This window comes from Peromyscus leucopus, chromosome 2 (assembly GCF_004664715.2).
Source record: "Peromyscus leucopus breed LL Stock chromosome 2, UCI_PerLeu_2.1, whole genome shotgun sequence".
In the NCBI taxonomy this organism is placed as follows: domain Eukaryota; kingdom Metazoa; phylum Chordata; class Mammalia; order Rodentia; family Cricetidae; genus Peromyscus; species Peromyscus leucopus.
The window spans coordinates 101,394,503-101,422,148 of NC_051064.1; the positions used below are offsets into that span (position 1 = coordinate 101,394,503).

General features: G+C 39.2%; 1 protein-coding gene across 1 annotated transcript in view; it reads left to right on the forward strand.

Annotated features, from left to right (window-relative positions):
• The window catches only part of Patj (PATJ crumbs cell polarity complex component), a 332,069-nt gene that overhangs the window by 40,224 nt on the left and 264,199 nt on the right, over window positions 1-27,646 (forward strand). Inside the window, 6 exon segments of the mRNA XM_028870280.2 lie at window positions 771-862; window positions 2,713-2,854; window positions 6,262-6,402; window positions 9,854-9,942; window positions 13,463-13,519; window positions 25,806-25,940. Of these exon segments, the coding sequence (XP_028726113.1) occupies window positions 771-862; window positions 2,713-2,854; window positions 6,262-6,402; window positions 9,854-9,942; window positions 13,463-13,519; window positions 25,806-25,940 (656 nt within the window).

Below are 27,646 nucleotides of genomic sequence, written 5' to 3' on the forward strand. Positions count from 1 at the left end.
AAGTTCATGTATAGTTATGCTGGCAGAGGGAACTTAGTAAAATCATTAACAGATACAGTTTTTTAAATTTTCAGTTTCCTTTGTAGTTCTTTCTCTTGGGAATGTACTTTTTATATGGTTATAATTTTTAATAACTATTTGTGGTTAAATATTTAATTTTATAATATTTTTAAATTATTATTATATGTGTATAGGGATGTGTGTGTCTGTCATAGGGTCCATGTAGAGGTCAAAGGACCACTTTGTGGAGTATTTCCACCTTTATGTGTGTTCCTGAGATTGAGCTCAGATTGCCAGGCCATCTTACTGGCCCCCATACTACCTTTTTAAGAAGAACACATGTGCTTTTCTCTGTATCTCGATGACACACATGAGCACTCAACTAAATATAGGCAGGAATATGTGTGACTCTTGTCTTAATGCTAGTGAAAAATGATGAGCATTTGTGTTGAGTCAGCAGTTCAAGTAACGGTAGACCAGGGTTCATCCTGGCCCCCTAGAATCGCAGCTTAGAGAGAAATGCATTCATCAAGGTTCCATTACTGATTATTTTTCCAGAAGGGTAGTCATCAGTCAAATCATTTTGAATTCAGGTCACTTGTGATGGTGACAGTTTGAAATAATCCATCAATTTCCCTGCATGTGTTCAAAATAGTATTTATGAAGTCTCTAGTCAGCCTCTTTAACTAATTAACCTCTTGATAAGAATTTTGCAATCAGGTCCTAATTTTAGCTTTCTTCCTTTTTTCTGTATGTCTATGCACTTTCAGGGGAAGCTTCAGGGATTTATGTGAAAAGTATAATACCGGGCAGTGCTGCATATCACAATGGCCAAATTCAAGTGAATGACAAAATAGTGGCTGTAAGTAATGGCTGTCTTTTGTACATTGAATCAAATTGGAGAAAGGTTAGTCTTTCTATCATAGGCAGGAGAAGATGGCTTAGTTTCATTTTGTAATTTTAGTTTTATTATTTTTAGGGTTTCGTTGTTGTTGCTCTGTTTTATTTTGTTTTTGAGACACAGTCTCACTATATAGCATTGACTGGCCTAGACCTGAGTTTGTAGACCTGGCTGTCCTTGATTTTAGAGATCTATTTGCCTCTGCCTCTCAATTACTGGGATTAAAGACATGTTCCACCATGCCCAGCTCATAAGGTTTTAAAAAATTAGCTTCACTAGTGCAGTGAAATCTCATTGATTTAGGTTCTTATGATTTTAGGTTCTAAATATGATTTTTTTCCAATCAAAGAGGAAACATTCCACTAAACATATTGGTAGGAAAAATTACACATTTACTTAAATAAATGTATGCATTGAAATGTATCTGAAAGATGTTTTTATATCTTCTAGGAAGTATTTTTTAAGAGTCTGTATGTGCCACAGAGTGGTTGCACATGCCTTTAATCTCAGCACAGATCTCTGTGAGTTCAGGACCAGCCTGGTCCACAGGGCAAGTTCCAGGACAGCCATGGCTACACAGAAAAACCCTGTCTTGAAAAACCAACACCCTCCCCAAATGTCTCTGTACATTCACCTATTTGATACAGTGTATAATCCATTTACCAGTTCTTTTTGCTGCTTTTTCTAAGTAATTTTGAGTACATCAAAAATGGAAATACTTTATATATTTGAGAATATAACTTTTTGCTAGTAAAATTAGGTGTCTCTCCCCCCCCCCTTTTTTTTTTCTCTTTTTTGGTTTTTTGAGACAGGGTTTCTCTATATAGCCCTGTAGACCAGGATGGCCTCTAAGTCAGGATCCATCTGCTTTTACCTCCTGAGTGTTGGATTAAAGATATGCGTCACCACTGCCTGGCTAGTCTCCCCTTTTAGTAAAAGTAAATTATGTCTACACGCTTTGCTGTCTGTTCACATTGCACATATAACACTGAGTTCAATAGTATCAGATGATGGGTGATGTGATTAGAGTTCATCTAAGAAAGCACCTTTCTTGAATACTGGCTTTTACCTTAAAGATTATCAGATGCTTTTGACAGTGTGTAGGGTCTGGAGGCCAGCAGAAGCATTGCATGCTTTGAGAAGTTAGGAGGAAATCTAAAGCAGTGGGCTGGCCTGCCAGGCTTTTACTCGTACATTTCTCAGAACACTAGAAGACTCAATGGTGTGAAATCAGTGTGTTTCTTTGGAAAATATCATGTAGTGATGCTGCATAGGAGTAGCTCTTCAGTGTTGGTAATGAATTTTATAGGTACATTTGAAAACTGTAACAATTAACCCAGGTTTTATAGCTTTTAAATTTTTAAAAATTTTGATTATCATTAGACAGTAAAGTCTTGTGCTGTCAGACTGATATTTAAAATGTGTGACTTAAGAATATAAGTTTGAATTTATTTTCTTATTTGCATGTAAATTTCTCAGCAAAACTAGTTTTTATTTTTTTAGTTTTTAATTTTTATTTAAAAATACTTTTCAATCTAATATGCAGTATTTGGGGAGTAAAATTAGTTACCCCATTTTATTCAGCACTGCCAAAATCAAAAATGGAAGTAGTTGATAGGCATGATGACTCACATGCATCTAGTTCCAGCATTCAGGAGGCTGAGGCAAGAAAAACACTGTGAATCTGAGGCCAGCTTGAGCAATGTACTGTGTTGGTTTCTCTGCACTACATAGTAAGACCTTCTTTCAGAAAACAAGACAAAAATGGTGATAGTTTACTTAAAACCCTATTCTGTCTCCTGATGTCATAGGTGGACGGTGTGAATATTCAGGGTTTTGCCAACCAGGATGTTGTTGAAGTATTACGAAATGCAGGGCAGGTGGTGCAGCTAACGCTAGTTCGCAGGAAAACATCTTCATCTGATTCTCCACTTGAACAGCCTTCAGACAGAGGTAATTAATGCTCCCACCCCTCTCTTCTCCATGGAGTTGAGTGTGGAAGAACGGCAAAGGTATGGTCTGGGAGGTTGAGTAGGAAATGTCCCTTGTCTTATGTAATGCAGTGATGGAGAGATGGGCCAGCCTGTCTCCTTTGCAGAGTCATTTCCCTGGCCCGCTGTGGTGCACCAGCCCTGATGACAGGAGGCAAGCACTGGTTGAAAAAGCCGAGAGTGCCTCTAAATGGAGATGGCAATCACTCTTTTGATCCAGGATCCTTCATTTACTTATACCTTGACATTTCTCAAGCTTCAGATCCTAGATTGCTTTTATGATGTGTTTTACTTTAGTTATCTCTTGATTTGTCTGTTGAAGTATGGTGAAAAAATAAAAACAAATTTTTAATCAAGAATATTTTTATTAAAAGTAATATTTTTGTCAATAAGATTATAAAATAGCAGTCTTCATTGTGGAAAAATATGCAATTTTTTTGGATATCAGAGGGCTTCTTTTGGGAGACAGTTTTCTCTCTCTACCATATGAGTTCTGGAGATTGAACTAAGGTCATCTGTCTTGGCAGCAGATCCCTTTATTGGCTGAAGCATCTTCTTGCCCAGTATTTGGGTCTTTGTGGCATACAGTCACACTGTGCTGTGTTATTAAAGGTCTCATGGTATATGATTGTATTCCTCTGCTTCCTCAGGAGCTCTGATTGGCATTTTATAATTTAAAAAATTATTCTATTACTTGGTTTGTATAGTGTTTTTGTTTACATGCATGTCTGTACACCACATGTGTGCCAGGTACCTGTGGAGGCCAGAAGAGGGCATTGGATCCCTTGGAAGTGGAGTTACAGACAGTTGTGAACTGCCATGTGGGTGCTTGGAATGGAACCCAGATCTTCTGGAAGAGCAGCCAGTGCTCTAAACTACTGAGCATCTTTCCAGCTCTTCTGATTGGCATTAACTAAGAAACTATTAACACCAGTTTCAACAGGCATGGGGATGTATGTCTTTTATCCTAATACTATAGAGACAGAGACAGGCAAATATCTGTGAGTTCAAGTCCACCCTGATCTATATAGTAAGTTCCAGCCATTAATGGTTAAATAATGGTGCCTTGTCTTAAAATAACAAACAAACAGCAGCAACAACAAAAAAAGCAAATAAACTTAACTTCCAAGGATCAAAATCTTTCTTTTTTGATCTCTCCAGGCATGAGGCATGCACATGGTCAAAATCCTCATATACATAAAATAAAATAAATTTAAAATGAAAAAGTTATTATTATATTAGTTGCTTTTCTTGTTGCCGTGACCAAATACTTAATCAAGAAACAATTTGAGAAGAGAAGGAAGGGTTAGTTCTGGCTTACAGTTCAAGGGGCACTGTCCTTCATGGTGGGGAAGGTATGGTCACAGGAGTAAGACACTAGCTAGTCACAGGGCATCTTTAGTCAGGAAACAGAGGGTGAGGAATGCCAGTGTTCGGCTCACTTTTTCCTTTTGTTCAGTTCAGGATCTCATCAGATGGAATGGGGTCACCCTCAGTTACCCTAATCTAGATGATCTGTCACAGGAATGACCAGTTCTAAAGGATGTAGCATGAATCTTAAAAGGTCTTATTAATAAAAACAAACCCAGAGCCAGGTATAGGGGTGAAAGCCTTAGAGATCAGGGGAATAGGAATAGCCACCAGCTAACATTACCTCACCATGCCACAGCTTCTAAAGTGAGCTACTTCCTTTCTACCTACGACTTCATTGCCTTGCTGTTCTACCCTCTCATTGGCTTTTGCCCAGTTACCTCACTTCTTTGTTACTGCCTGTCTGTACAGACCACCAGGTCTCTAAGGTTGGTACTGGGATTAAAGGCGTGTGCCACCATGCTTGGCTGTTCCCTAGTGTGTCCTTGTACACACACAGAGACCTGGCCTGCCAAGTGATCAGATTAAGGGCGTGTACTACCCCTGCCTGACTTGTGTTAATGGCTTGTTATTTCCCCTGATCTCCAGGCAAACTTTATTTATTAACGCACAAATAAAATATCACCACAGTATATCAACCACCAAAGCCCATCAACTTGACACTCCAGATTCACCTTTACACGCTGTGGTGGCCATGCCTTCTATTTCAGCACTCAGAAAGGCAGATGGTTGACTGTGACTTCAAGGCTAGCCTGGTCTACATACCAAATTCTAGACCAGCAAGCGCTACATAGTGAGACTCTATCAGTAATAAAAAAGATTCTCTGTTGTTAACTTTGTGCCCATTATTGACTAGCCTATCCATAGAACTTCCCCATCCTCTGTGATTAAAACTTGCTGTCATTAAAGTCAGTCTCCCCTCCTTGCCAGCTGCCTTGTTACAGGTTCTTTGAGGTTGACTATGCAGAAAACTCAAATGGGTAGAGCCATGCAGTGTTTTTCCTTCTCTAGTGAGCTAATTTTACTTCACATAGTGTCCTCTAGGCTCATCCAGGCTCTAACAATTGATTCGATTTCCTTTTTAAAGAATCAATAATATTTACTATTTTTGTATATGCACATTTTATTATGTATTTATGCTAAGTGTTCACTGAAGCTGTTTCCTTGTCTTGGTTATTATAAATAAATAATGCTTCAATTAATGATTGGCATTTCTTATCCTAGTATTATGTATACGCATTTATTTATGACATTAGTTGATTAATGATCTAGAAAATACTATTTGAGTGGTTTTAAAGTCTCATGTTACAGTCATAGGAGTTTAATTGATTGTATGTTTGAGCTCTTTGTTAAAACATTTCAAGCATATAGAAAAATGAACAGAACAGAATGAAAACCCAGTCACCTTCCACTTAGATCTGACAGTCGCCACCTCCCCATATTTCTTCTGAACCATTTTAGAGTGAGTGGTGTAGGCATCATGGAAATATGGATATTTTCTTAAACATTCATACTGTTACCATAGCAAAGAGAAGTAGTATTAATATCTAATATCAAATACTTTGTACATATATGATTTCTCAGTTGGTGGTGTCAGGTATATTGCTCTGTGGGTAAAAAGGTAAGAATGCTTGCTATCCACAGCAGCAAGAGCATACAGTCTTCTCATTGTTGGTTTCTTTTTTTTTTTTTTTTTTTTTTTTTTTTTTCTAAAGCTATATTGTAAGAAATCTATCCCTGTTTTGTCATGGACTTAACCTTGCTTCTCACCTTCATTTTCTGTACTTCCTCACTCTTTGAATACTGTCAAACTATTTTTTTAGTATTAATGAGTGACTTCACCGAAAACTTTAGTACTTAAGGAATCAGCTTCAGTGAGGTCCTGCAAAGTTGTGAATGGGAGTGAAATAAGCTTATATGAATGTGCTACCCCTGCCCCTCCCACCATGCCCCTTACCTCATAAGACTAGTGATTCAAGCCAGCAATTCTTGTTTTAGGAACTGTTGCAGAACTACCTAAAGTACCAGCCCTAACTGAATCCGTGGAAACAGAAACTGATTTGAGTACGGAAGCAGAGGAAATTGGAGAAAGCCTGGATAATCTAAAAAAGAACAATGTACAAGCCTTAGAAAAGCCAGGTAGTCTTTTCTTTGGAGTACTTCAACCTTTTTGTTTATTATTTTATTTTTATTTTTATTTTTATTTTATTTTTATTTTTATTATGTATACAATGTTCTGCCTGCATGTATGCCTGCAGGCCAGAAGAGGGCACCAGATCTCATTACAGATGGTTGTGAGCCACCATGTGGTTGCCTGGAATTGAACTCAGGACCTCTGGAAGGGCAGTCAGTGCACTTAACCTCTGAGCCATCTCTCCAGCCCAACCTTTTTGTTTATTAATCCTTCCTCCTCTATAGTTAATATGATGTGGCATCTGTGGAATCAGACTCAGACCTATGCAATAAAGGCAGTAGTATTACACTAAGAACTTTGTAAAGCTACAAGTATCTGAATAACCAGGGAGCAGCTAGAGACCGGTATAAAAGCAGTCTCTATCTGATGGAAGCTCATGCTGTAGAGGCGTCTTAGAGACTTAAGGTGGGATATTTTGCTAGGGATGCACCACCATGGTAGAATGCACCTAGCGTGTATGAGGCCCTAGGTTCAGTCCCTGGTACTGTCACCAGCCTCATCCACCTAAATTTTAATAAAATGGGGTATTTTGACTATAATCTTAATACAATCAACACATTTGGCAGTAGAGCACCAAGTGTATTTTTGTTTAATCTTTGTTTAATTGTGTTTCAAATGCATATTTATTAGTGTGCAATAACTACGTAGCATTTTAATTACTATGTGTTCTTACTTGTGTGCTACAATTGCATTTATATCTAAATATTGTAGCTGTCTGTTTATATATATAAGTGTTTCCTCTTCATAAAAGTTAACATGAATTTTTATATGTTGTATCAAATGACAGGCTGCTATATATTTATATTAAAATTTTTGAATTGTTTCCAACTTTGACCTTTTACATTGTACTTTGTCACTCCAGCTGTTAGCAGGACTCCTGTTTGCAGACATGCTGAGTTATAGCTCGTTCCTTCTACAGAGGTACTCGGGAAAGCTTTGCCAGCTAAGGGAAACTGCTGAAAAGATTGAATACCATCCATGGTCCAGAGAAGCTGGCCTTGGGCTCTTTGTATGTTAGCAAATGTAGCTCAAAGGAAGGTATTAATAATGTCTCACTCAAGATCAAGGTTAGGAGCCACCCCCATTCCCTTTTGGATCCAAATAAGTACAGTTCATTGTTACTATTTTAGTTTAGTTGATCTCAGATGGATATCAAAGAACTAGGTGAAAATCAAATAAATTTGAAATTAGAAATAGTTTTAGAGATATGGTATCTCATTGCTATTGTCATTATTTTGTTTGTTTTTGAGAAAATGTATTACTGTATAGCTTAGGCTAGCCTAGAAGTCATAGTGCTCCTGTTTCCACTTCCCTATACTGTACCCATGCCTGTTTTTGGTTGTTGTTATTTTTTGTTGTTGTTGTTGTTGTTATTTTTTAAAATTTTTATTTTTTTGTTTTGAGATGGGGTCTTACTATGTAGCCCTTGCAGCCTGGAATTTGCTATGCAAACCACAGGCTGGCTTCAACCTCACAGAGATCTCCCTGTTGCTGCCTTCAAAGTGTTGGGGTTAAAGGTGTACACCACCACACCCAGCATGTGCTCATGTTTTAAAAATAAGTTTCACTGTATTTTTTTCCTTCATGCATGAGTATAATTTCAGTTTGCAAGTTTGCCTGCCTCTTCTGGCTGCTGTGACGGGTTAGTCCCTGTCTCACCTGCATGATGGTTGCTTAAGAGAATCTTGTTAATCTCTTGTTTCATCCCCTTGTGCAGCTTTTTTTTGCTGCTGTTGTTGCTGCTGCAAGTAGATTAACTGCCTTCCTCTGGCCTTTAGTCCTTTGAGCTGTGCTTTAAAATACATAGCTGTCTGTGCTTTCATTGGGTACCTGGAAGGTAAAAACAGTCCCAAGGGAATTGAATCATCAGCATCTTCTTTTACTTGGATGAACTTTCTGTCATTTGACTATCATGTTTGTCAACTTAGAATTCTCTCAATACATTGTAGATTTTGTTCAGACCCTTTTAGCAGACCTGAAACTGCATCTGGAAGACACTGAACAGGCAAATTGTTGACACTCTTAAAGACTTTGGTAAAGGGCTGGAAAGGTGGTTTAGTGGGCATAGGCACTTGCAGTAAGCTGAAAACCCAAGGTTGATTCCCAGAACCCATGTATGGCAGAAGGAGAAAGCCAGCTCCACACAAGTTGTTCTCTGATGTCCACATGTGTGCTGCAGCTTGTAGACTCTCCCTCCTGCCCTCTACCCCACACTAATAAATTTTAAAAAAGGAAGAAAGAAAGAAAAGAAATTGTAAGAATTCAGAATTCCTTAAGGAAATATTCACAGAAATACATGCCACCCAAACGATTTTGATACTTATTTTAATAGTATCTTTGATTAGCTGCCCCTAAATGTAATCTAGCATATCAATGAATATAGTTATTTCCTGGATGTTCTTTTGTAAATGGAGTAATTTAAGTTCTTTAGTGTTCATTAGTCTTAGTCTCTGATTCTGAAGTTAGCCTATTTAACTTAATGATTTGTAGTATGTAATTAAATGTTCTTTGCAGCCAAAGTGAGCTGCTCTGGAGATGAAAAGAGCTGATGCTGCGTGTTACATTTGATGGTAGGCAGATGGTTATGTCACTTGTGATAAGTGTTCTGTGACATGGCCGATCTTATAGCAGAAATGAGGAACTTAACTTAAAAAACGTGGAACCTTTTTATCCTCTGTGTTAGTATGGATGTAAGTGCAAATGATAGTTTTAGTACTTTGACTTTTATCTGTCAGGCATTCTTCAGACTCTGAGATCTGGGGAAGATTATACGGAAGATTATAGGTCTGGCACTTTAAATATGTCTGCTTTTAAAATGATCTCACCTGTGCGATAATGACACCATTAAATCAAGAGCATTGAAAAGGTACAAATATCCTAATAATTAAGCAGAAACAAAAGACTGGTGTAAAATTAAAATTTCTACCTGAAGAAATTCAACTTACAGCCGGACAGCCTTTCTGTCCATCCTGGCATGTGGAAGCCTGGCTGTGGTGTGTCATGTGGCCTGTGCTCCATACACACTTAGGTTCCAGTGGAGAGGTGGAATGGTGCTACTTTAAAAGACTGACATTTAAATCAATTGTATAAGACCTACAGATAAAACTGAGCCAAATTGTGGGATATCTACATAGAAACTATATATTCAAGTTTCATTTGTAATTAATCACTTCCTCTTCCCTTTAAAGTATTCCTGAACAAGTTTGTCCCAGGTGGCTTTACATTTTGTATTATTCTCCTAAGTCACTTTGGTTTACATTACCACGTCGATTTAAATGAATACATTTTTCCTTTTTACTCGTTTCTTCCTTTCTTGCTGAAGCTGAGCTGTTATTAAAGAATTCATTAGTTAAGTATGTTTGGCTTATAGCAGCTTCAATGTTCTTTTTCTTATAGATATATATCCAGAGGAAGTCCCAGGCCCCACAGAAAATGAGCTGAAATCCAGATGGGAAAACCTACTGGGCCCAGATTATGAAGTAATGGTATGTTAAAAAATATTTTAATAGAAAGTTTCATTTCATGTTACACTCATAATACTATAATTTAAAATGACATGGGAGAGTCAAAGAAGATACAGGCTGCTTCTATTGTTTTCTTCCTGTCTTTCTTTCCTATTAGAGCAATCAATCAAATTTTAAAGCGTTTTAAGCTATAAGAACAATTAAGGACTGTGCACAAACTTCAGTTACAATTAACAGACACTCAGTGCATGGTGAAGCCATTTAGGTCAACAATAGGCAGAAGAACATTAGGAGGGTGAGAGCCAGCCTTTGAATTTATAACTTGAATCAGCTGCTTAAAATGGCTGGCATCTTTATGATTGCTTTTATGATCTGTTTGTTTTATTGTACACTGAAAGGGCTGTGGATATTAGTCCTATGTTTCACAAAGAATCTTACAGTTTTATGAGGAAAATGAAAGAATGATTATGAAATGTATTTAGAAGAACAGGAAGTAATTTAGGTGAGGTATGAGTTTATGGTGCCAGCAGGCCATTAGGCCTCCTTTCACCTGTTATTAGATTTGGCCAGTAAAGGATTGGTTACATTTCCCCAGCGAATCCACATGAAAGCAGAAAGCTGTGTTAGAAAAATCTCGTTGGTGTTCATCAAACATGGCAATAAATATCTGTTGTCTTCCAAATTTTCTCTTTTGAAACAAGGTCTTGTTATGTAGCCCTGACACATTCTTATGTATATGGTCATTAATACCTGACGGTGTATTTTGTGTTTGAATGTCTGGCCACTGTCACCAGAGCAGCTTTAGTGTCCTTAAGATGAATCACGTGGTCACTTTGGTATTCATTCTGGGACTACACGCTAGTTCTTGTGACTGCGGGGTCTCTGGTTCATAGAGTCCTGTCACTAGGCTGCTGCCTAGAAAGTCACACGTTGTCATGTGTGTGTTCAGAGAACATGTGGCTCACCAGTTAATTATATGATAGGATTTTTATTTTCACTTTTTTGAAGCAGGGTCTCATGTAGCCCAAGCTGCCCTCGAGCTTGCTGTGTAGCTAAGGATGACCAGTTGTAGTGTTACAGACATGAACTGTCCTGCCTGATTTATGATAGCTCAAACTCTGGGCTTCCTGCATGCATGTTAGGCAAGCTTTCCACTAACAGCCATACTGGGGAATAAAGCCCTATGATAGAGGGGTGTGTGTGTGTGTGTGTGTGTGTGTGTGTGTGTGTGTGTGTGTGTGGTGTGTTCAAGTTTTATTCTCTACATATCAGATTTTTGTACATCACATGTTGAAGTTGAGGCTGGAAACAGGAGAGAGATTTTTTTTTCTTTTCTTTCTTTCTTTCTTTCTTTCTTTCTTTCTTTCTCTCTCTCTCTCTCTCTCTCTCTCTCTCTCTCTCTCTCTCTCTCTCTCTCTCTTTTTCTTTCTTTCTTTTTTTGAGACAGGGTTTCTCTGTGTAGCTTTGGTGCCTGTCCTGGATCTCGCTCTGTAGACTAGGCTGGCTTCGAACTCACAGAGATCTGCCTGGCTCTGCCTCCCGAGTGCTGGGATTAAAGGCGTGCTCCATCTCTACCCAGCCAGGAGAGAGATTTTAAGTTGGATCTTTACAGTGATTCCTTTAAAGTTATAGGGATACAAGGTGGAAGCCTGCTAAGGCAGATGAGTAAATGGATGCATACATTCCACTGTTCCTTATTGCACTTTCTTCCAGAGTCCTACTAATCTGATATTTTTTGTTTGCTTGTTTTCTGTGGAGGGGGGTCTACTGATTTGAGACCAGATCTTATGTAGCTGTGGTTAGCCTAAAACTGTAGTTGAGGCTAAACTTGAACTCCTGCTCTTCTTGCCACACCATCTCCTGATTTAAGACCTGAGTTTGAAGTTTTAAAATGGCAATGTTCGGGGCCGGGCGTTGGTGGCGCACGCCTTTAATCCCAGCACTCGGGAGGCAGAGCAGGCGGATCTCTGTGAGTTCGAGGCCAGCCTGGGCTACCAAGTGAGCTCCAGGAAAGGCACAAAGCTACACAGAGAAACCCTGTCTCGAAAAACCAAAAAAAAAAAAAAAAAAAAAAAAGGCAATGTTCTCAGTTTTGTCAAGAGTTAAAACAAAAAAAGAAAAAAGCTCCCCCCCCCATACAGGGTCTCACTGTGTAGCTCTGACTGTCCTAGAATTCTCTTTGTAGACCAGGCTGGCCTCAAACCCACAGAGATTTGCCTGTCTCAGCCTCCTGAATGTTGGGATTAAAGGTGTGTGCCACTATGCCCGGCTAAGAGTAAAATTTTTTTGTTTTTGTTTTTTTGAAACAGGGTTTCTCTGTGTAGGCCTGGCTGTCCTGGAACTCACTCTAGACCAGGCTCGACTCGAATTCAGAGATCTACCTGCCTCTGCCTCCCACGTGCTAGGCTACATTTTTTTTTTAAATATATACTCTGATTTTGGATATGGGTGTGAATGTGGCCTGGTGTGCATGTGGAGATCAGAGGACAACTTTGAGGAGTCAGTTTTCTTCCACTTTTGTGTTTGTTTGAAGGGTCGTTAGGCCTGTACAGCAAAAGCTTTTACCTTCTGAGTCATTTAAAAAATATTTATTTTATTTTCTGTGTAAGTGCCTGACTGAGTATATATGTATGTACACCACCTGTATGGTTGGTGCTACAGAGGCCAGAGGATGGTGTCAGATTCCTTAGAACTGGAGTTATGGAGGGTTGTGAGCCACTGTGGGGGTCCAGGAATCAAACCCAGGTCTTCTGGAAATGCAGCCAGTGTTCTTAAATGCTGAATTATCTCTCCAGCCCCCTGGTGAGCCAACTTGATGGTACAAGAGTAAAATTTTTACAGATCTAATATAATGAAGATTTTATGAAAATTTGGAGGATCATAGAATTTAAAGTTGGTATAGTTAGACCTTCATATTTTGCTCCATGTTTATAGATTCCACATTGTCACTATAGTTTAAACACATTTGGGGGAAATTTTCATCAGAACTGAACAGGTATAAACTTTTGTTTTCATATCATCATTCCTAAAGAATATGTATGGCATGTGTATGTAGCATTTCCCTTGTATTAGGTATCATAAGTAGTTTAGAGCTGATGTCAGTGTATACACATAGTACACCTTCATGAAAACTTGAGCGACCTCACAATACCAAAAGATGGATGTATATGTGTTGTTCAGATATTAGTCTGAGTTTTATTGGTAGACATGTTTAGAAATGAATTTCTTGCAAGGAAAAGTACTTTACTGATGACTTGCATCTGTAAGTTGTTAATAAAATGAAGCCCATGCAGAGGGAGGGCAAGAATTCAAATTATATGTCACCTTCAGTTCAACTGCTGCATAATTTAGGATGAAAAGATTAGTGTAGAGACTAACAAAAAAATCAAATGTATTGGTATGTGCTATACTTATAGATTTCAGAAATACTGGATATTTTCAGATGAGTTATCAATGTGCTGGGTTTGCTGATATATCAGAAAATAGGAGGAAATGAAATTATGCTCATATAGATATGGAAACGTTTTTCTTGTAAATGTAGGTAGCTACTCTGGACACACAGATTGCAGATGATGAGGAGCTACAGAAGTATTCAAAGGTAAGCACTTGGCTTTAAAATACTGCTCTGTTTTGTTGTTGTGATGAGCTTTCTTTCTATTCTTGATGAAGAAACTGAGTGTCATGACCTAAAGTCTCCAGAATTTAGTCATAGATGTTTCTCATAAGTGAGGTAGGCTCTCAGCTATAAAAGATATGAGTGGTTAGATAAGGCTGAGAAGAATGGAATCCGTACACCATTTTCAGAAGCCAAAAAACTCGGTCTTGACTCTGTCACAGTCATTGTGAAGGTGACAGGTGAGTGTGTCAGCTCTTCGGGTATTGCGAGGAGACTTTTGGAGAAGGTTTTCCTGTAATTGGGACCAGGGATAGGCTTTGAAAAGCATGATGTTTGGGTGTTCAAGAACAAGAAAAATGGTTGACCTCCTGTGTTTGTTATTCTTAAGCTGTTTGAGTTCATCTTTATTGCTGTCAAGAACATGGAGTCATGTAACTGGGACAGATTTTTCCCCCACACTCTTACTGTCTTTTCTTACAGATCAATTTGTAGTTTCTATTCTAGATAACCAGAACCCAAGGCAATTAAAATGTAGAAAAGCCTTCTGAGTGGTTTTCTCAATAAATAATAGAAAAGGAAAGATTTTTCTTGCCCAGAGAGTTTCGGAAACACTATTGTACTCCTACATGAACCCAGAAACTGAGCCCAACTTGGACTCTGCATTTAGATGCAGTGTTCAAAATGAGTTCTTTGGGGGCGGGAGAACTGGGTCATTGTTTCAGAAATCTTGCTGCTGTTCCTGAACACCCGAGTTCTATTCCCAGCACCCAGTTTGGGTACTTGTAACAGCAGCTCTAAAGGAGCTGAAGTGTGGCTTCCATGGGTACCCACAGATATGCTACACGCATGCACTCACAGGCACCTCATGCCACAGTGTGGAGATCAGTGGGTGACTTTGCAGATCTGGTTCTCTCCTGCCACCTTGTGGGAATTGAGGATTGAACTCAGATCAACAGGCATGTGAGCAAGCACCTTTTGCTTAGCTGTCTTGCTGGCCATTGCTTGGGCTTGGGTTCTCAAGGCTGATAGTGGAGAATATTTCTTTCCTTCCTAACTCATCTGCATTTTAAGTTACTTCCTCATGGAGGCCATGTTGGCTGGCTGACCAAGCTCTCCTCAGATCTACAATGTAAAATCAATACTGCTCTTTACAGCTAGTTGTAAATTATTTACAGTGTCATCTTTCTGATAGCAGTTGTTGATTAATAAATCCATCTAAATAAGTTTGGAGATATTTCATTCAGAAGGGGAGTAGAAAATGTAATAATCCATCTAAATTCAGTAGTTACTTTACTTTTGAGAGTTTTTCTAACTAGCTTTAAGCCTCCCACATAGCTGAAAAGCTTTGGAGACCCCTTTGGCTTTAAAACGTGCCTTGGATCTGACTCAGTTCATCACAGCTTTTCTTTTGTTATCTGTTTCCATGATGAAAAGCATTGGGCCAGTATCATACTTCCTAACAAGCAAAAGGGGACACAAAGCATGCTTTGTGTACATTTGAAGAATCTGATTGTGCAGGCAGATGGTATTCTCATGCCCTCATTCCTTTGTTTTCTGCTACCAACCTAACTCTACCTTCTCTCCTGCTCTGCCTCTGTGCCATGTAGAGTTCTGTCCAGTGACTGGTATGAAAAGATGAAAATTTCGATCTTGAGAACCAGGTTCTAAAATGCTACCCATACATTCAGCTCTTCATTCATCAGATGTGGATATCTGCTTTGCCATGTGCTGTGGAGTACAGTGGGGTTCTAGAAGAGAACAGATCAGAAGATGATCCTTACATTGCTGTATTGGTGAAAGAAACAACAACAAAAATAAGTCATTTACTGAAGATAACATGTGACTTGAGACTATTAGGCCTAGGTAGAGGATCCAGGAGAAAAAAAATGGCTAAGAACTTTAGACAGGAAAGGCTTCTTAAAGATGGTGACAGTTGGGTTGGAGAGGTGGCTCAGAGGTTAACAGCACTGACTCCTCTTTCAGAGGTCCTGAGTTCAATTCCCAGCAACCACATGGTGGTTCACAACCATCTGTAATGAGATCTGGTGCCCTCTTCTGGCATGCAGGCATACGTGCAGACAGAACACTGTATACATAATAAATAAATGAATCTTAAAAAAAAAAAAAAAAAAAGGATATAGTGACATTTAAGAGCCCTCACAGTTGTCATCACTGTGAGGAGTTCCTGCCGTGTTGCCAGTACTGGTGTGGAATTCTGTGTTTTTCTGCTTCTGCTTCCTAAGTAGCTCAGATTTCATGCACTAATGTTCTGGGTTTAGAAGATGACATTTTAGAGGGCAATTTCGAACATGAACTTATCAGCCTAATTTTCCTTGCAACATATATGAAAACTAAGGCATGTGGTGCTGGGGATGAAATGTAAATAAATTTAACATATGCCTTTATTAGTACAGCTCAGTGATAATTGATGGTTTTCTCTCTTAGGTACATACATCCAGAACATTTTGAATACAATCTTTCAAAAGCTCTTTCCCTTATATGCTGTTTTTAAAGCATTTAATTATTCATTTGAGATTGTTTTTATAGTAGCAGTTTTTCCCCCACAGTGGAAGAAAAAAGGCAGCCCAGATTACATTAGTCTCTTCACGTTTCTCTGTTCCCTGTGTATGTTTGTGTATTTGCAGTCAATATACTTATCTGTTCGTTTAATATGTATGACACAAAAAGGTGTACTTTCCACCTAACATTTTCATTTGTTTATCTATACTGATTTTTAAATTATTAAGGTTCATAGGATATTTTTCTTTAAGTTACTGGCTTATAACCTTTTGTACAATATTATTTTCAGGTATGTTACTTTTGTTTATGTTGCATTTGTTTAACTATGTGAAGCTGTGTTACTGTGCCTGTCTAAAACACCTGATTGTCTAATAAAGAGCTGAATGGCCAATAGCAAGGCAGTAGAAAGGACAGACAGGACTGGCAGGCAGAGAGAATACTAGAGGGAGAAATCTGAGGAGGAGGAGGAGGAGGAGGAGGAGGAGGAGGAGGAGGAGAAGAGAAGAGATGGAGGAGTGATTAAAAGGAGCCAGAGAAGGAGGAGGACCCAGGAGCCAGTCAGCAACAGAGTAAGAGTAAGATTTAGAGAAGTAAGAGAATGGAATAATTTAAAATTAAGAAAAGTAGTCAGGAAATAAGCCAAGCTAAGACTGGACATTTATAAGTAAGAATAAGCCTCCGAGAGTGATTTACCTGGGAGCTTGGTGGCAGGCCCCCAAATGGGCAAAAGAGCCAAAAAAAAAAAAAAAAAAAAAAAAAAAAAAAAAAAAAAAAAAAAACCTCAACAATAACCTGAGCACTATAACTTTTAAGATTTGTATGTGTGTGTGTTGTGTATGTGTGCGTGCGCGCGCACATGTGTGTAAGTATGTGCACAAGTGGTTAGTGCTTGTGGAAGCAAGAAGAGACATTGGATTCTTGGAGCTGGAGTTATAGGTAGTTGTGAGCCATCTGCTGTGGGTACTGAGAACTGAACTTAGACACTGTGGAAGATAACCAAGTGCTCCTAACTCGTGATCTATCAAGCCAACACCCACCATAGCTTTTTAAAAATGTACTTATAAGCAGGTGTGGTGCTTACCTTTAATCCCAACTTTCAAGAAGCAGAGGCAGAGGCAGGCGATCTCTTGAGTTCAAGGCCAGGCTGGTCTACAGAGCCAGTTTCAGGACAGCCAGGGCTACGCAGAGAAACCCTGTTTCAAAAAACAAAACAAAATAAAATCCACTTACAATTGGATACTTATGTCGTAAGTTAGCACCTTTTCATTTTTCTCTCTTCAATATGTAGAGAAGATTTTAATGAGCCAATTAAAACCCATTCCACAGGTGAGGTTATGGGAGGCTATATAAGTTGAACAAAAGGTATGCAGCTAGATAATAACAGTGACAGGCTGCAGCTTGGTGTGCGGTCACTCATTTCTGAAACATCTACAGTAGCATCCCCACTGTTTGCCAGAATGTGTGTTACCATTTGTGGGTAGAAATGGATAGCTCTCTGATCCCATGGAGCTCAGAATCTGGGTTTGGACAGGGCATTGGAGTACACAGGCAAAGGACCACTTTATAGGGCTTTGTGGACCCAGAGAACTGTTGCAAGTGAAGAAATAACGTGAACAGAACTGGGCAAGACTACTTTGTTATTTTATTATTATTCTTATTCTTTCAAAGATTTAATCTATTGATTTTTAAAGGGACATGAAGGATGAGCTAAGTAGGAAGACAGTATAGTGTTGTATATTTGAAAATACCATAATGAGCTGGGGAGGGTGACACAGTGCTGGGAGACTGAGGCAAGAAGATTGCCTCAAGTTCCAGGTCCGGCTGGGATATATAGGGAGATCAAAGAAGAAAGAAATCAGTGCTGTAATGAAACTCACTGCTGTTTTTACTGGGGTAAATAAACATATGAGGGAAAATGACTAGATTATCAGGAATGAGAAGAACTCGTTGTCAAATATGCATTGCATAGCACAGCGAAGCATGTGAGAGGCATCTTACAGTTGCTATCCTGTCTGTTTCCAATCGCCACTGCCACTCTGCGATTTTTATTTTAATAAAACTTACTTTTCAGCTGTAAAAAAGTTTAATTTCTGTGGTTGGTTGTTTTTGCTCTTTTGGGGAGCCTGCCACCCAACTCCCAAATAAACCACACATAGAGGCTTTTTTTTTTGTTTGTTTTGTTTTGTTTTTTGTTTTTGTTTTTCGAGACAGGGTTTCTCTGTGTAGCTTTGCGCCTTTCCTGGAACTCACTTGGTAGCCCAGGTTGGCCTCGAACTCACAGAGATCCACCTGCCTCTGCCTTCCAAGTGCTGGGATTAAAGGCGTGCGCCACCACCGCCTGGCAAGGCTTATTCTTAATTATAAATGCGTGGCCGTATCTTGGCTTGTTTCTTGCCAGCTTTTCTTAACCTTAACTATCCCATCTACCTGTTATTTCTGGGTTTTTTCTTTTTCTTGCTTCTGTAATCTTACTTGCACTCTTAATCCATGACTGGATGGATGGATGGTACCTGACATCCTCCACTCCTTGTTTTCTTGCTCTTTTTTCCTCCCAGATTTTTCCTGTTTATTCTTTCTGTCTGCCAGCCCTGCCTATCCTTTCTCCTGCCTCGCTTATTGGCAGTTCAGCTCTTTATTAGACCATGAGGTGTTTTAGACAGGCACAATAACACAGCTTCACAGAGTTAAACAAATGTAACAGAAAAGAATGCAACACATCTTTGCATTATTAAACAAATGTTCCACAGCATAAACAAATGTAACACATCTTAAAATAATATCCTACAGCAAATTTCTTCCATGGAACATATGTCCTAAGACTCAGAATAAATAGCAGAGTTAGGAAAATTGAAATAATATGTACAGTTTTCCAATGTCATCTTGTTTGTCTTTCTTTGTGAAAGCATTTATTTTCTTTGTTTTCTTACAAGAATAATTTGTTCTTTTTACTTTCCAAGTTGTGTTCTTTTTTCAATTGATATTTAATATTTTTATTTCTAGGGTGTGTATGTATACAATGTATAATGATCAAATCAAAATAATTGACATTTCTCAAATATTTTCATTTCTGTGTGTTGGGAATCTTCACTTCTTTCCTGTAGCTATTTTTCATTCATTTTACATGTGTATATATTTATGTCTGGATGGGTTTCTGTGCACCATATCTCTACTGAAGCCTGTATAGCCTAGAAGAAGGTGTTGGTTCCCCTGGGACAGGTGGTTGTGACCAGCCATGTGGGTGCTGGGAACTGGACGCCAATCCTCTGCAAGAGCAGTAAGTGCCATCTCTCCAGTCCCTCCAGTGACTTCTTTAAAAGTCTCTAAAATAATATATACTAATATTATATATATATATTATATAGTTACCTTAGTGTGGTGGCATTTCCTTGTCCTCTAATTGGCACCCATTATTTATTCTCTCTAGTGACATTTATTTTTCTCCTCCATGTGGTCAGCCAATTTAGAAAAGGCTACTTTGTAGACAGGGAGTTAGGGAATGGTCCTGAACTTGGTCTTGAAAGGAAGAGTGTGGCAGGCTGGGAACTCAGCAACAGCCGTGCTGTGGCAAAGGACTAGCATGTGGGAAGAACAAAAGTTGTCTCAGTGGATCTGGGTCAAACTTAGCCATGGGAAAATGTTAATTGAGGTTAATGAGGGTTGTAGGTATGGACTTTGTCCAAGATACTAGGGGCCGTGGTGGAAGGTTTGAAACAGGGGTCCAGGTTCTTCTAGCCTGCAGTTCCCTCAGGAAGATTAGGTTTCAAGGCCATAAGCAAGTGTCACCAGCTTATTGCTTTCTTTAGGTGATTACCTCCCTACAGCCAATCTTGGGAAATTCAAGATCTTTACATGTGGCAGCTTGTGATAATAGATAAGGTTTTCATGTGAGGTAGATGCTCTGTACAGTGGCTTGAACATTAGCTCCTCTGCTTCTAGGAAGCTGTAAATCATAACAACAGCACGGTTTTCCCGTATCTGAGGATACTGCACTTTTAGCAATGGCTTTCTTGGCAAATGTTTACTGTTAAGATGAAAACATTAGCCTCATGACTTTCTGCTGGCTGTCCAGTGTAATATGAGTGAGCACCAATAATACCTCGGGTATGAGAAACAGAAAGAGCAGGTCTTGTTCTCGAGCTTGGACAGGACAGATGAACAAATTCCCTTTATTCTCTCTTGAATATATATTCCTGAGCCAATGACCATGAACACGTGGTTTTCCTGTCCCTCTGTAAGGAGCAAACACATTTTGAAGATGGTAAATATTCTGGGCTTTTATGAGCTTCAGTTGTACCATCATGTTTTCACCAGGGTCAGGTCTCTGCTTTCATAGTTGTTTCTCCTGGTTGCCAGCATGCTTTTCTCATTTTTCATATGGGGAAATTGAGCATCTGATAGGTAAAGTATCTTTCCAAAGTTCATATGCAAGCCAGTTGAACTGGCACACACCTGTAATATTCTCACTTGGAAGTCAGAGGAAGGAGAATTATGAGTTAGGCCATGCTGGGCTGCACGCTAAGACCCTGTCTCAGAAAATAAAGTAAAATAAAATAAAACCCTGAAAAACAAAAGAGGTAGAGCTATATCTCTGTTGGCCAACTGTTTGCCTAGCATTCACAAAGCCCTGGATTCAGTTCCTAGCACCACATGAAAGGCTGTGGTGGTGCATGCCTGTAATTCTAGCACATAGGAGTTAGAGGCAGAAGTTAGAGACCAGCTCACGATTCATGATACCCTTTCTCAAAAACAAAACAACAAAACCACCACCACCAAATCCCTCTAAAATGCATATGTAACAGTGAGTGGAAGAATTAGTAAGAACACCTTGGGTTATTGTATTCTAAGCCTATAACATTCTCTTTTCTGTTTTTTGAAAATAAAATCTTTATTAATTCTTTAGAAATTTCATACAATGAATACATTTTGATCATGCTTACCCTTCCCCCAACTCCTTCTAGAGCCACCCTCAACTATGTAGTTCAGGTTGGTCTCAAATTCTATGTGTTTCAGATAGTCCTCAAACTTGGAACCTCCTGTTTCTGCCTTCCAGGTCTTGAGATTATAGAGAAGATATTTTTCTTTACGTTTTTTAAAATTTTCAAAAATTTAAGCTTAAATTTTATTTTGTGTATGAGTATTTTGCCTACATGTATGTCTGTGCACCATATGCCTATAGTCCTCTTGGAGGCCATAAGAGGGCATTGGATCCCCTGGAACAGGAGTTATAGATGCTTGTTAGCCACCATGTGGGTTCTGGGAACCAAACCTGGATCTTCTGTAAAAACAGCCTGTGTTCTTAATTACTGAGCATCCCTTCCTCCCTTCCTGGAAGGAATTTTAATCTCATCTTTTTCTTGCTGTGTTGAGAATGACTCTGGAAGTATTGTTAAAATGCTTAATGCATGTTCAAGGAAGGAGATGGTACTTTCTTAAGACAGATGGAAAATGCTTATTGGGAGGATGCCATTTATACTATATTTTGAAGAATGGATTTGGAAAAGATAAACTGGATATTCTAGGCAGAAGAAATTTTGTGATCAAAGGTGGGAGAGAGTCAAGTACAGTGTTAGGTCAGGGATTAAAACTCAGACATCATGTAGGCCAGGCAGGTAACCCAGATGGCACCTACAGTAACAGATGGCATCCTTGTATGAGTAAGTTGTGAGTATTTTTAACATAGTACATATTTCTGAATGTTCAAAATTAAAATTGTAGAAGGGAAGAGATAAGCAAATACTGAATAAGTGCTGCTTTATTGGATTGATTGATTGCATGCCTTCTAAGGGAATGAAGCTCATCTTCCTTCTTGAAGACATGTAGCCTTTATCTTGAAATGTTTTTTGTTGATAATAAATTTAGTAACTTCCTACTTTTGAACATCAGTGGGTTTTTAATACTTTCATTTAGTGTGTGTATGCATATTATGAGAACCAACCTCGGAGTTCCTTCTGTTCTGTTGTGTTTTGAGTTCACTGTTGTTTTGGAAATATCTTCCCTCACCCCATTGACACCTCCTTGGAGCAGTCCTTTCCAAAAGTTTTTCTTCCCTGGAGCAATAACATATATATTTCCAATGGACTGTTTTGATGTCTTTTTTTAGGATCCTGAAAGTCGAGCTTTTACCAAATGCATGTGCTGTAGTTTACTTCATGACAGGCTTCTCTACTTTGGCTCTAGCTTTCAATCTCATTTTCTTCATCATTTTAACATTGACAGTACACCTGTTGGTCATACCTTCCTCAGATACATTTCCTTATTCATACCCTTTACCTGTCATGACACGATCAAGAGAACTCCACTGCTCATTAGCTTTGTCAGTTTCAGTAGGACCCAGGAAATGCATATTGAACAAGCATCAGAAAGTGTGGTAAGTAAGCAGGGATGTGTGTGAAGCCGTCAATCACCTGCTGTACCCACTTCTGTCATTTTAGCACTTTCTGCTCTCCCAAAGAACTCAGTGTACTGAAGGGGTGGACAACTAAAAGACAGATGAAATGGTTGACTTGTTTGGCTGTAAATGCAGGTGGGACAGGTAATTAAACAGTTCTGCTCCTGCAGAGAAGACTGCAGCAATGGAACATGTCATCCCAGAAACCCAGCTGCACTCCATTTAGATTCAGAACTAATATTAGGTAGGCTTCCCCCAGATTGACAGATTTCGTAAACATCATTTCTGGTTCATCGTGATTGAAGATGAAGCATGTATTTTGTTTGCAGATTAAGTTTTCTAGAGAGCATATGGCATTTATAGATACTTGAAAAAAAAATAGCTTTAAAGGGTTCAACCCTGTATGTGGAGAGCCAGGGATGCCATGAGTGAAGTCTGCCCTGATCCTCTCCTGTTCTTGTCTTCAGTGTCCCATGGAGGTGGGGGTGGAATCCACTAGTTGACTAGATCAACAGTTGGAGGGGGCTGGGAGGGAGGTTAGCAATACTTCCCTTGTTTTATCTTTTTATCCTTTTACTTTTGATAGGGTATAAAGTAAAGGTCTGTGCATATGGATGGCAGTTTTGTTTACATGTATAATGTAATTTGGGTAGTTGTTTTCATATAGAAACAATCACCACACCATCTACTCATTTGCTCGCATACAAGATGTAACAGTTACCCCTTTTGTTCACCTTCTACAAGAGGCCCCAGCAGACTGTTCATAGAGCTAATACATTTTATCTTTCAAGTATCCCCTCACAGGCCTCTTTCTCTCTGAGCCTATCTGGCCAGTTTTACAAACTGACCTCCCCCAGTTGTGTTCCTCTATTAAGGCCAGAGCATCTCCTTGTAGCACTTACTGGGATTAGTACACACTTGCTTATCACTAGCAGTCATACTTGGTTTCATTCTTTACTGTGTAGGCTCATTTTAATCATGCTTCCTGTTGGCTGGTTGATTGTTCACTCAGACATTGCTTTCTTTCTGCCACAGTGGATGTTGGTTCTGAATGCCAAGGCTGTTCCCTTTCATCCACCTTGCATTTGTTGCTCAATGTCTTACATGCAATATACAACTTATAACCTAGAACTGTGGTAGATTGGTGGTGTAACAGTTTCTTGCCCCCAGAAAGAGAATGAAAACACCTAGCTTGCAGCATTTACTGATATCTGTGGCATACGTACTCTGTCCTGGCCAGCTCTAAGCTGCCGAATGGTATCACTGATGACTGAATTGGAAAGCAGCTCACAAGTATCACTTTATTGTCACACAGACTCCTCTGCAGGGCCAGGACCTGTCCCAGCTGTATTTGGCAACTAGCCAAACCAACCGCTTCATCTGCTCCTTTGCCTCAGTTGTCCACCTGATGGGTATTCTCTGAGGTGTTGAAACATTTATGTCTTACAGATATACATTACTTCAGGGAAATAAAATAATAAAGTATAATAAATAATTAGGAAGTTATGACTTTGATTACATATTACATTTTTTTAATATGATTTAATTGCAACTTTATACAACGTAATTTCAAGGCTACATTTGACAGCTGCCTTTTAGAAAATCTGGAAATTGAACAATCTGCTTTCATAATCTTGTGCGAGATAGCTCCAGCACCCTACGGGAGATGGTCTCTGAGATACACCACTCTGTATCATGATGTGTGTGTGACTCACAAAGGAAAGGAAGGCATGGTCCAGGGATTGGTTGGAAAACTTCTTACAGAAGCATTTCCTTGAGAGTCTTGGCTCACCTCTGCTGAGTGAATGAAGGAAGTGACCCAGCTCCTACCTTAGTAGACATCATTTGATAGTGACCACACAGGAGAGTGGTATGACAATAATGAGAAATAAACCACCAGAGGGAGAGTAGTAAAAACAACCCAGCTCTTCACGTAGGGTGCTAGAAAAGCCCAGTGCTTGGTAGTTAAGAGTAGTTCTTTTTCAGAAGCTAGCCTGGGGCCAAAAGTCCCTTGTGCCTATTGTAAACTATTAGTCAACTGAACTTGCCACTTCTCATTGTCTGCATGGCTGTCATTGGATGGAAGTGAGCTCCAGGTGGAGACTGGAGCAAATCCTATGCAACTCTGGATGCTTAGAACAGATAAGGAAGGCAGCAAATGAGGGATGAAGGGGTCATAGACAACAGGGAAAAGCCACACTGGGGATGCACTCCTATCTGTAGAAGATTGTCTCCTTATCTAGAATAATTAGAGATGGCGCTGGTGTGCAGATGAGCAGACTTGGTACAAAGAATGTAAAACATAACGTAGTATTTACCACATTTGAGCTTAGGCAGCTATGATGAAAGTCATTGGTTCCACCTTGAAAGCTGGCTTGGTGAGTGTCCCAGAGTTTTATAGCCAACAAAGATGACTGCAGCTAAGATACTCATGTTCCTGACACTAAGTCTTTCAACATTGACTCATGCTATAGTCCACAAGAGTCCTTCAAAACAAACAGAAGCAATCCCAAAGTAGAAATGATTGTTTTTCCCCAAATCAGTAATGTTCTTATGAAAGCTGACTGAACAGAAAGGGACATCTGTTAGAAACTAGTTCATATAGCATCCAGCGCATCATCTTCAGTGCCTGGCAGTGTTCTGGGCAATCAAGAAAACAGGATCATATGTGGATGTGCTGGTGCCCACCTGTAGCACGTGAGAGATAAAGACCAGAGGACTGTGAATTGAAGCCATCCTGTGCTACACAGGACCCTGTGTTAAAAGAGCAGAAACAAAAACAAAACAAAACAAAAACAACTGAACTGGAGCTACAGTTCAGTGGTAAAGCTCTAGCCTACCATTTCCAAAGCTTTGAGTTTCACCCCCGCCTCAGGAAAGAGAGAGAAAGAAGAGAATTGTAAACACCGTGTGTTTGAGCCGAGATTGAGATGTGTTCAGATTGGTCCTGACCTCATTTGGATGTTCATTAACTCGGGATTCCTGGAAGTTTCATTATTTTGGTAGTAAAGTGTAAGTGGAGGTTGATTAGGTAATAAAGGGAGTCGGGATGTTTGGGGATGGGGAACAGTATAGAACAGTGATACTGCGTGTGTGCTGGGGACTCCAGGAAGGATGGGGATCTGGAGCTAGGACTTGAAGGCAGGCTCTTCTGTTTGTTTTTATCTCCAATCTCAGAAGCTGAAAAGCCACAGGAGCAATGATTTCATATCTTTACTTTCTGCCTCTTCCCTGTATTGTCTTTTAGGATTTTAGTTATTGGTTCTAAGAGTTGGAATCTAAGTGACACCTAATGGGGGCTTGATTAATAGCTGTCTTGTCCCTATTGTGTTTGATGTTACTGCTCTGTACTTCCTGCAGCTGCTGCCTATCCATACTCTGAGACTTGGTATGGAAGTGGATTCCTTTGATGGGCACCATTATATCTCTTCAGTTGCTCCTGGTGGTCCTGTGGATACCCTGAATCTCCTACAGCCGGAAGATGAACTTCTTGAGGTAAAACATAATAGGATAAAGAATACATAGCAAGAATTTTAAGTTCTAGGAAAATGTGTTCACCAATTGACAATGTCACTAATGCCAATGTAATGTGAGCCATTATAATACGAAATACTAATAGCTTACTAGGTAGTACAGAAAGTAGAAACCACATTTTTAATGTATTTTTCTCTAGCTGTTATGGCCTTTGAATCATTTTGAACGTTTGTCTAAATGATTGTTTGTGGGAAACCAGCTCTGACCTGTCGAAGGGTTCTTGCGGAGAGGAGAGAGAGAGAGGAATGAGAAGTATTAGATAGAAATATAGGCAAAGAAAGAGAGAAAGACAGACACAGGACAGCTTTAGGAGGACCCTGAGTCAATACCCAGCTGCCTCGAGGTTTATTCTAATGGGCTTTTTATATACTGCCAAGGGGAGAAGCAAAAGACCTCCCCCTTTCAAGATCAAAACACACCATACAGCCAAGTGTAGACCCTTCAAAACACCTGGTAACCACGCCCCTGTCCATATCATCCCATTGTGTAGCCCTACTGGATAAAGCCAGCTCAGATTCTCTGACCTTGAGTAAGGTCTTACTGGAGAGCCTCTATGGGCCCCCACAGTTGATATATAAGTTTGATATACACATATGAGTGTTTTACCTGCATGTATTTATGCGCACTATGTACATGCCTAGTGCCTTTGAATGTCAGAAGAGGGCTTTCGGTGCTGGGAATTGAACCTCGGAGTCCTCTACAAAAGCAACAGATGCTCTTAACTGTCTTGACACTTTTCTAGCCCCATGGTTCCTGATTCTTCTTGGCAACAGATAGTCATATTTCTTTTCATTTTCTGTTGGTTATTTCTGTAAGGATTAGAGCTGAACAACTTCAGTCTGTGTGTAGCTTTAAGATTTTCCCCATGGGATTTCCCTCTTAGTAAGACTGACTCCAGTGGGCTCTTTCAGGCTACCCATTCTCTTGTCAGCCTAGAGCAGTTTTAGAACAGAACTCTTTGTCACCAGAGCAATTTTTACACAACCCTGTGTATATAGGTATAAAATAGGTATAGATATTTACTCATAATAAATTATAACTTTATTTTAAAATGACTCTTTGGCATGCACATATTTTTGCCACTTATTAAAGATGGAAGCTAGTTTGCACACTGAGATGGACATGCTTGTTGGCTTTCATATAAAGAATTAAATCTTGGCTGACTTCGGTATGGCAGGAGCAGAGCATCTTCAGTGTTTTCCAGATCTGATCAATATTTAGATTTTGTAATTGCCAATATTGAATATTTTGTTTTGCCTAAATACATAGTACAAAATGGCAGATGTTTAGGACTATTTCAGAAATTGTTAAAAATTCTGTCCTTATCCCAAGCCAAAATTCATTTAACAATTTTTTAATTCTCAAGTCAACAGCCAAAACAGTAATTTTAAAAATCAAACATTTTAATGTAATATGATGTCAGTATGTACTAATTTGACATTTATAAGCTGAGAAATGATGGCAGGAAAATAATTAAATCATTATATTTTAGGCCTGTGTACCTCCCATCCCCATTTTAAGTGGTGCTGGGGATTAAAATTGGGCCCTCTATTATGGGTAGGCCAATTGTGGACCCACTGAGCTATATCCACAGCGAAAACTTTTCATTTCTATAATAAAAACAATGATTAATAACAGCATAGTTTCCATTCCGAGCCACTGTTTTA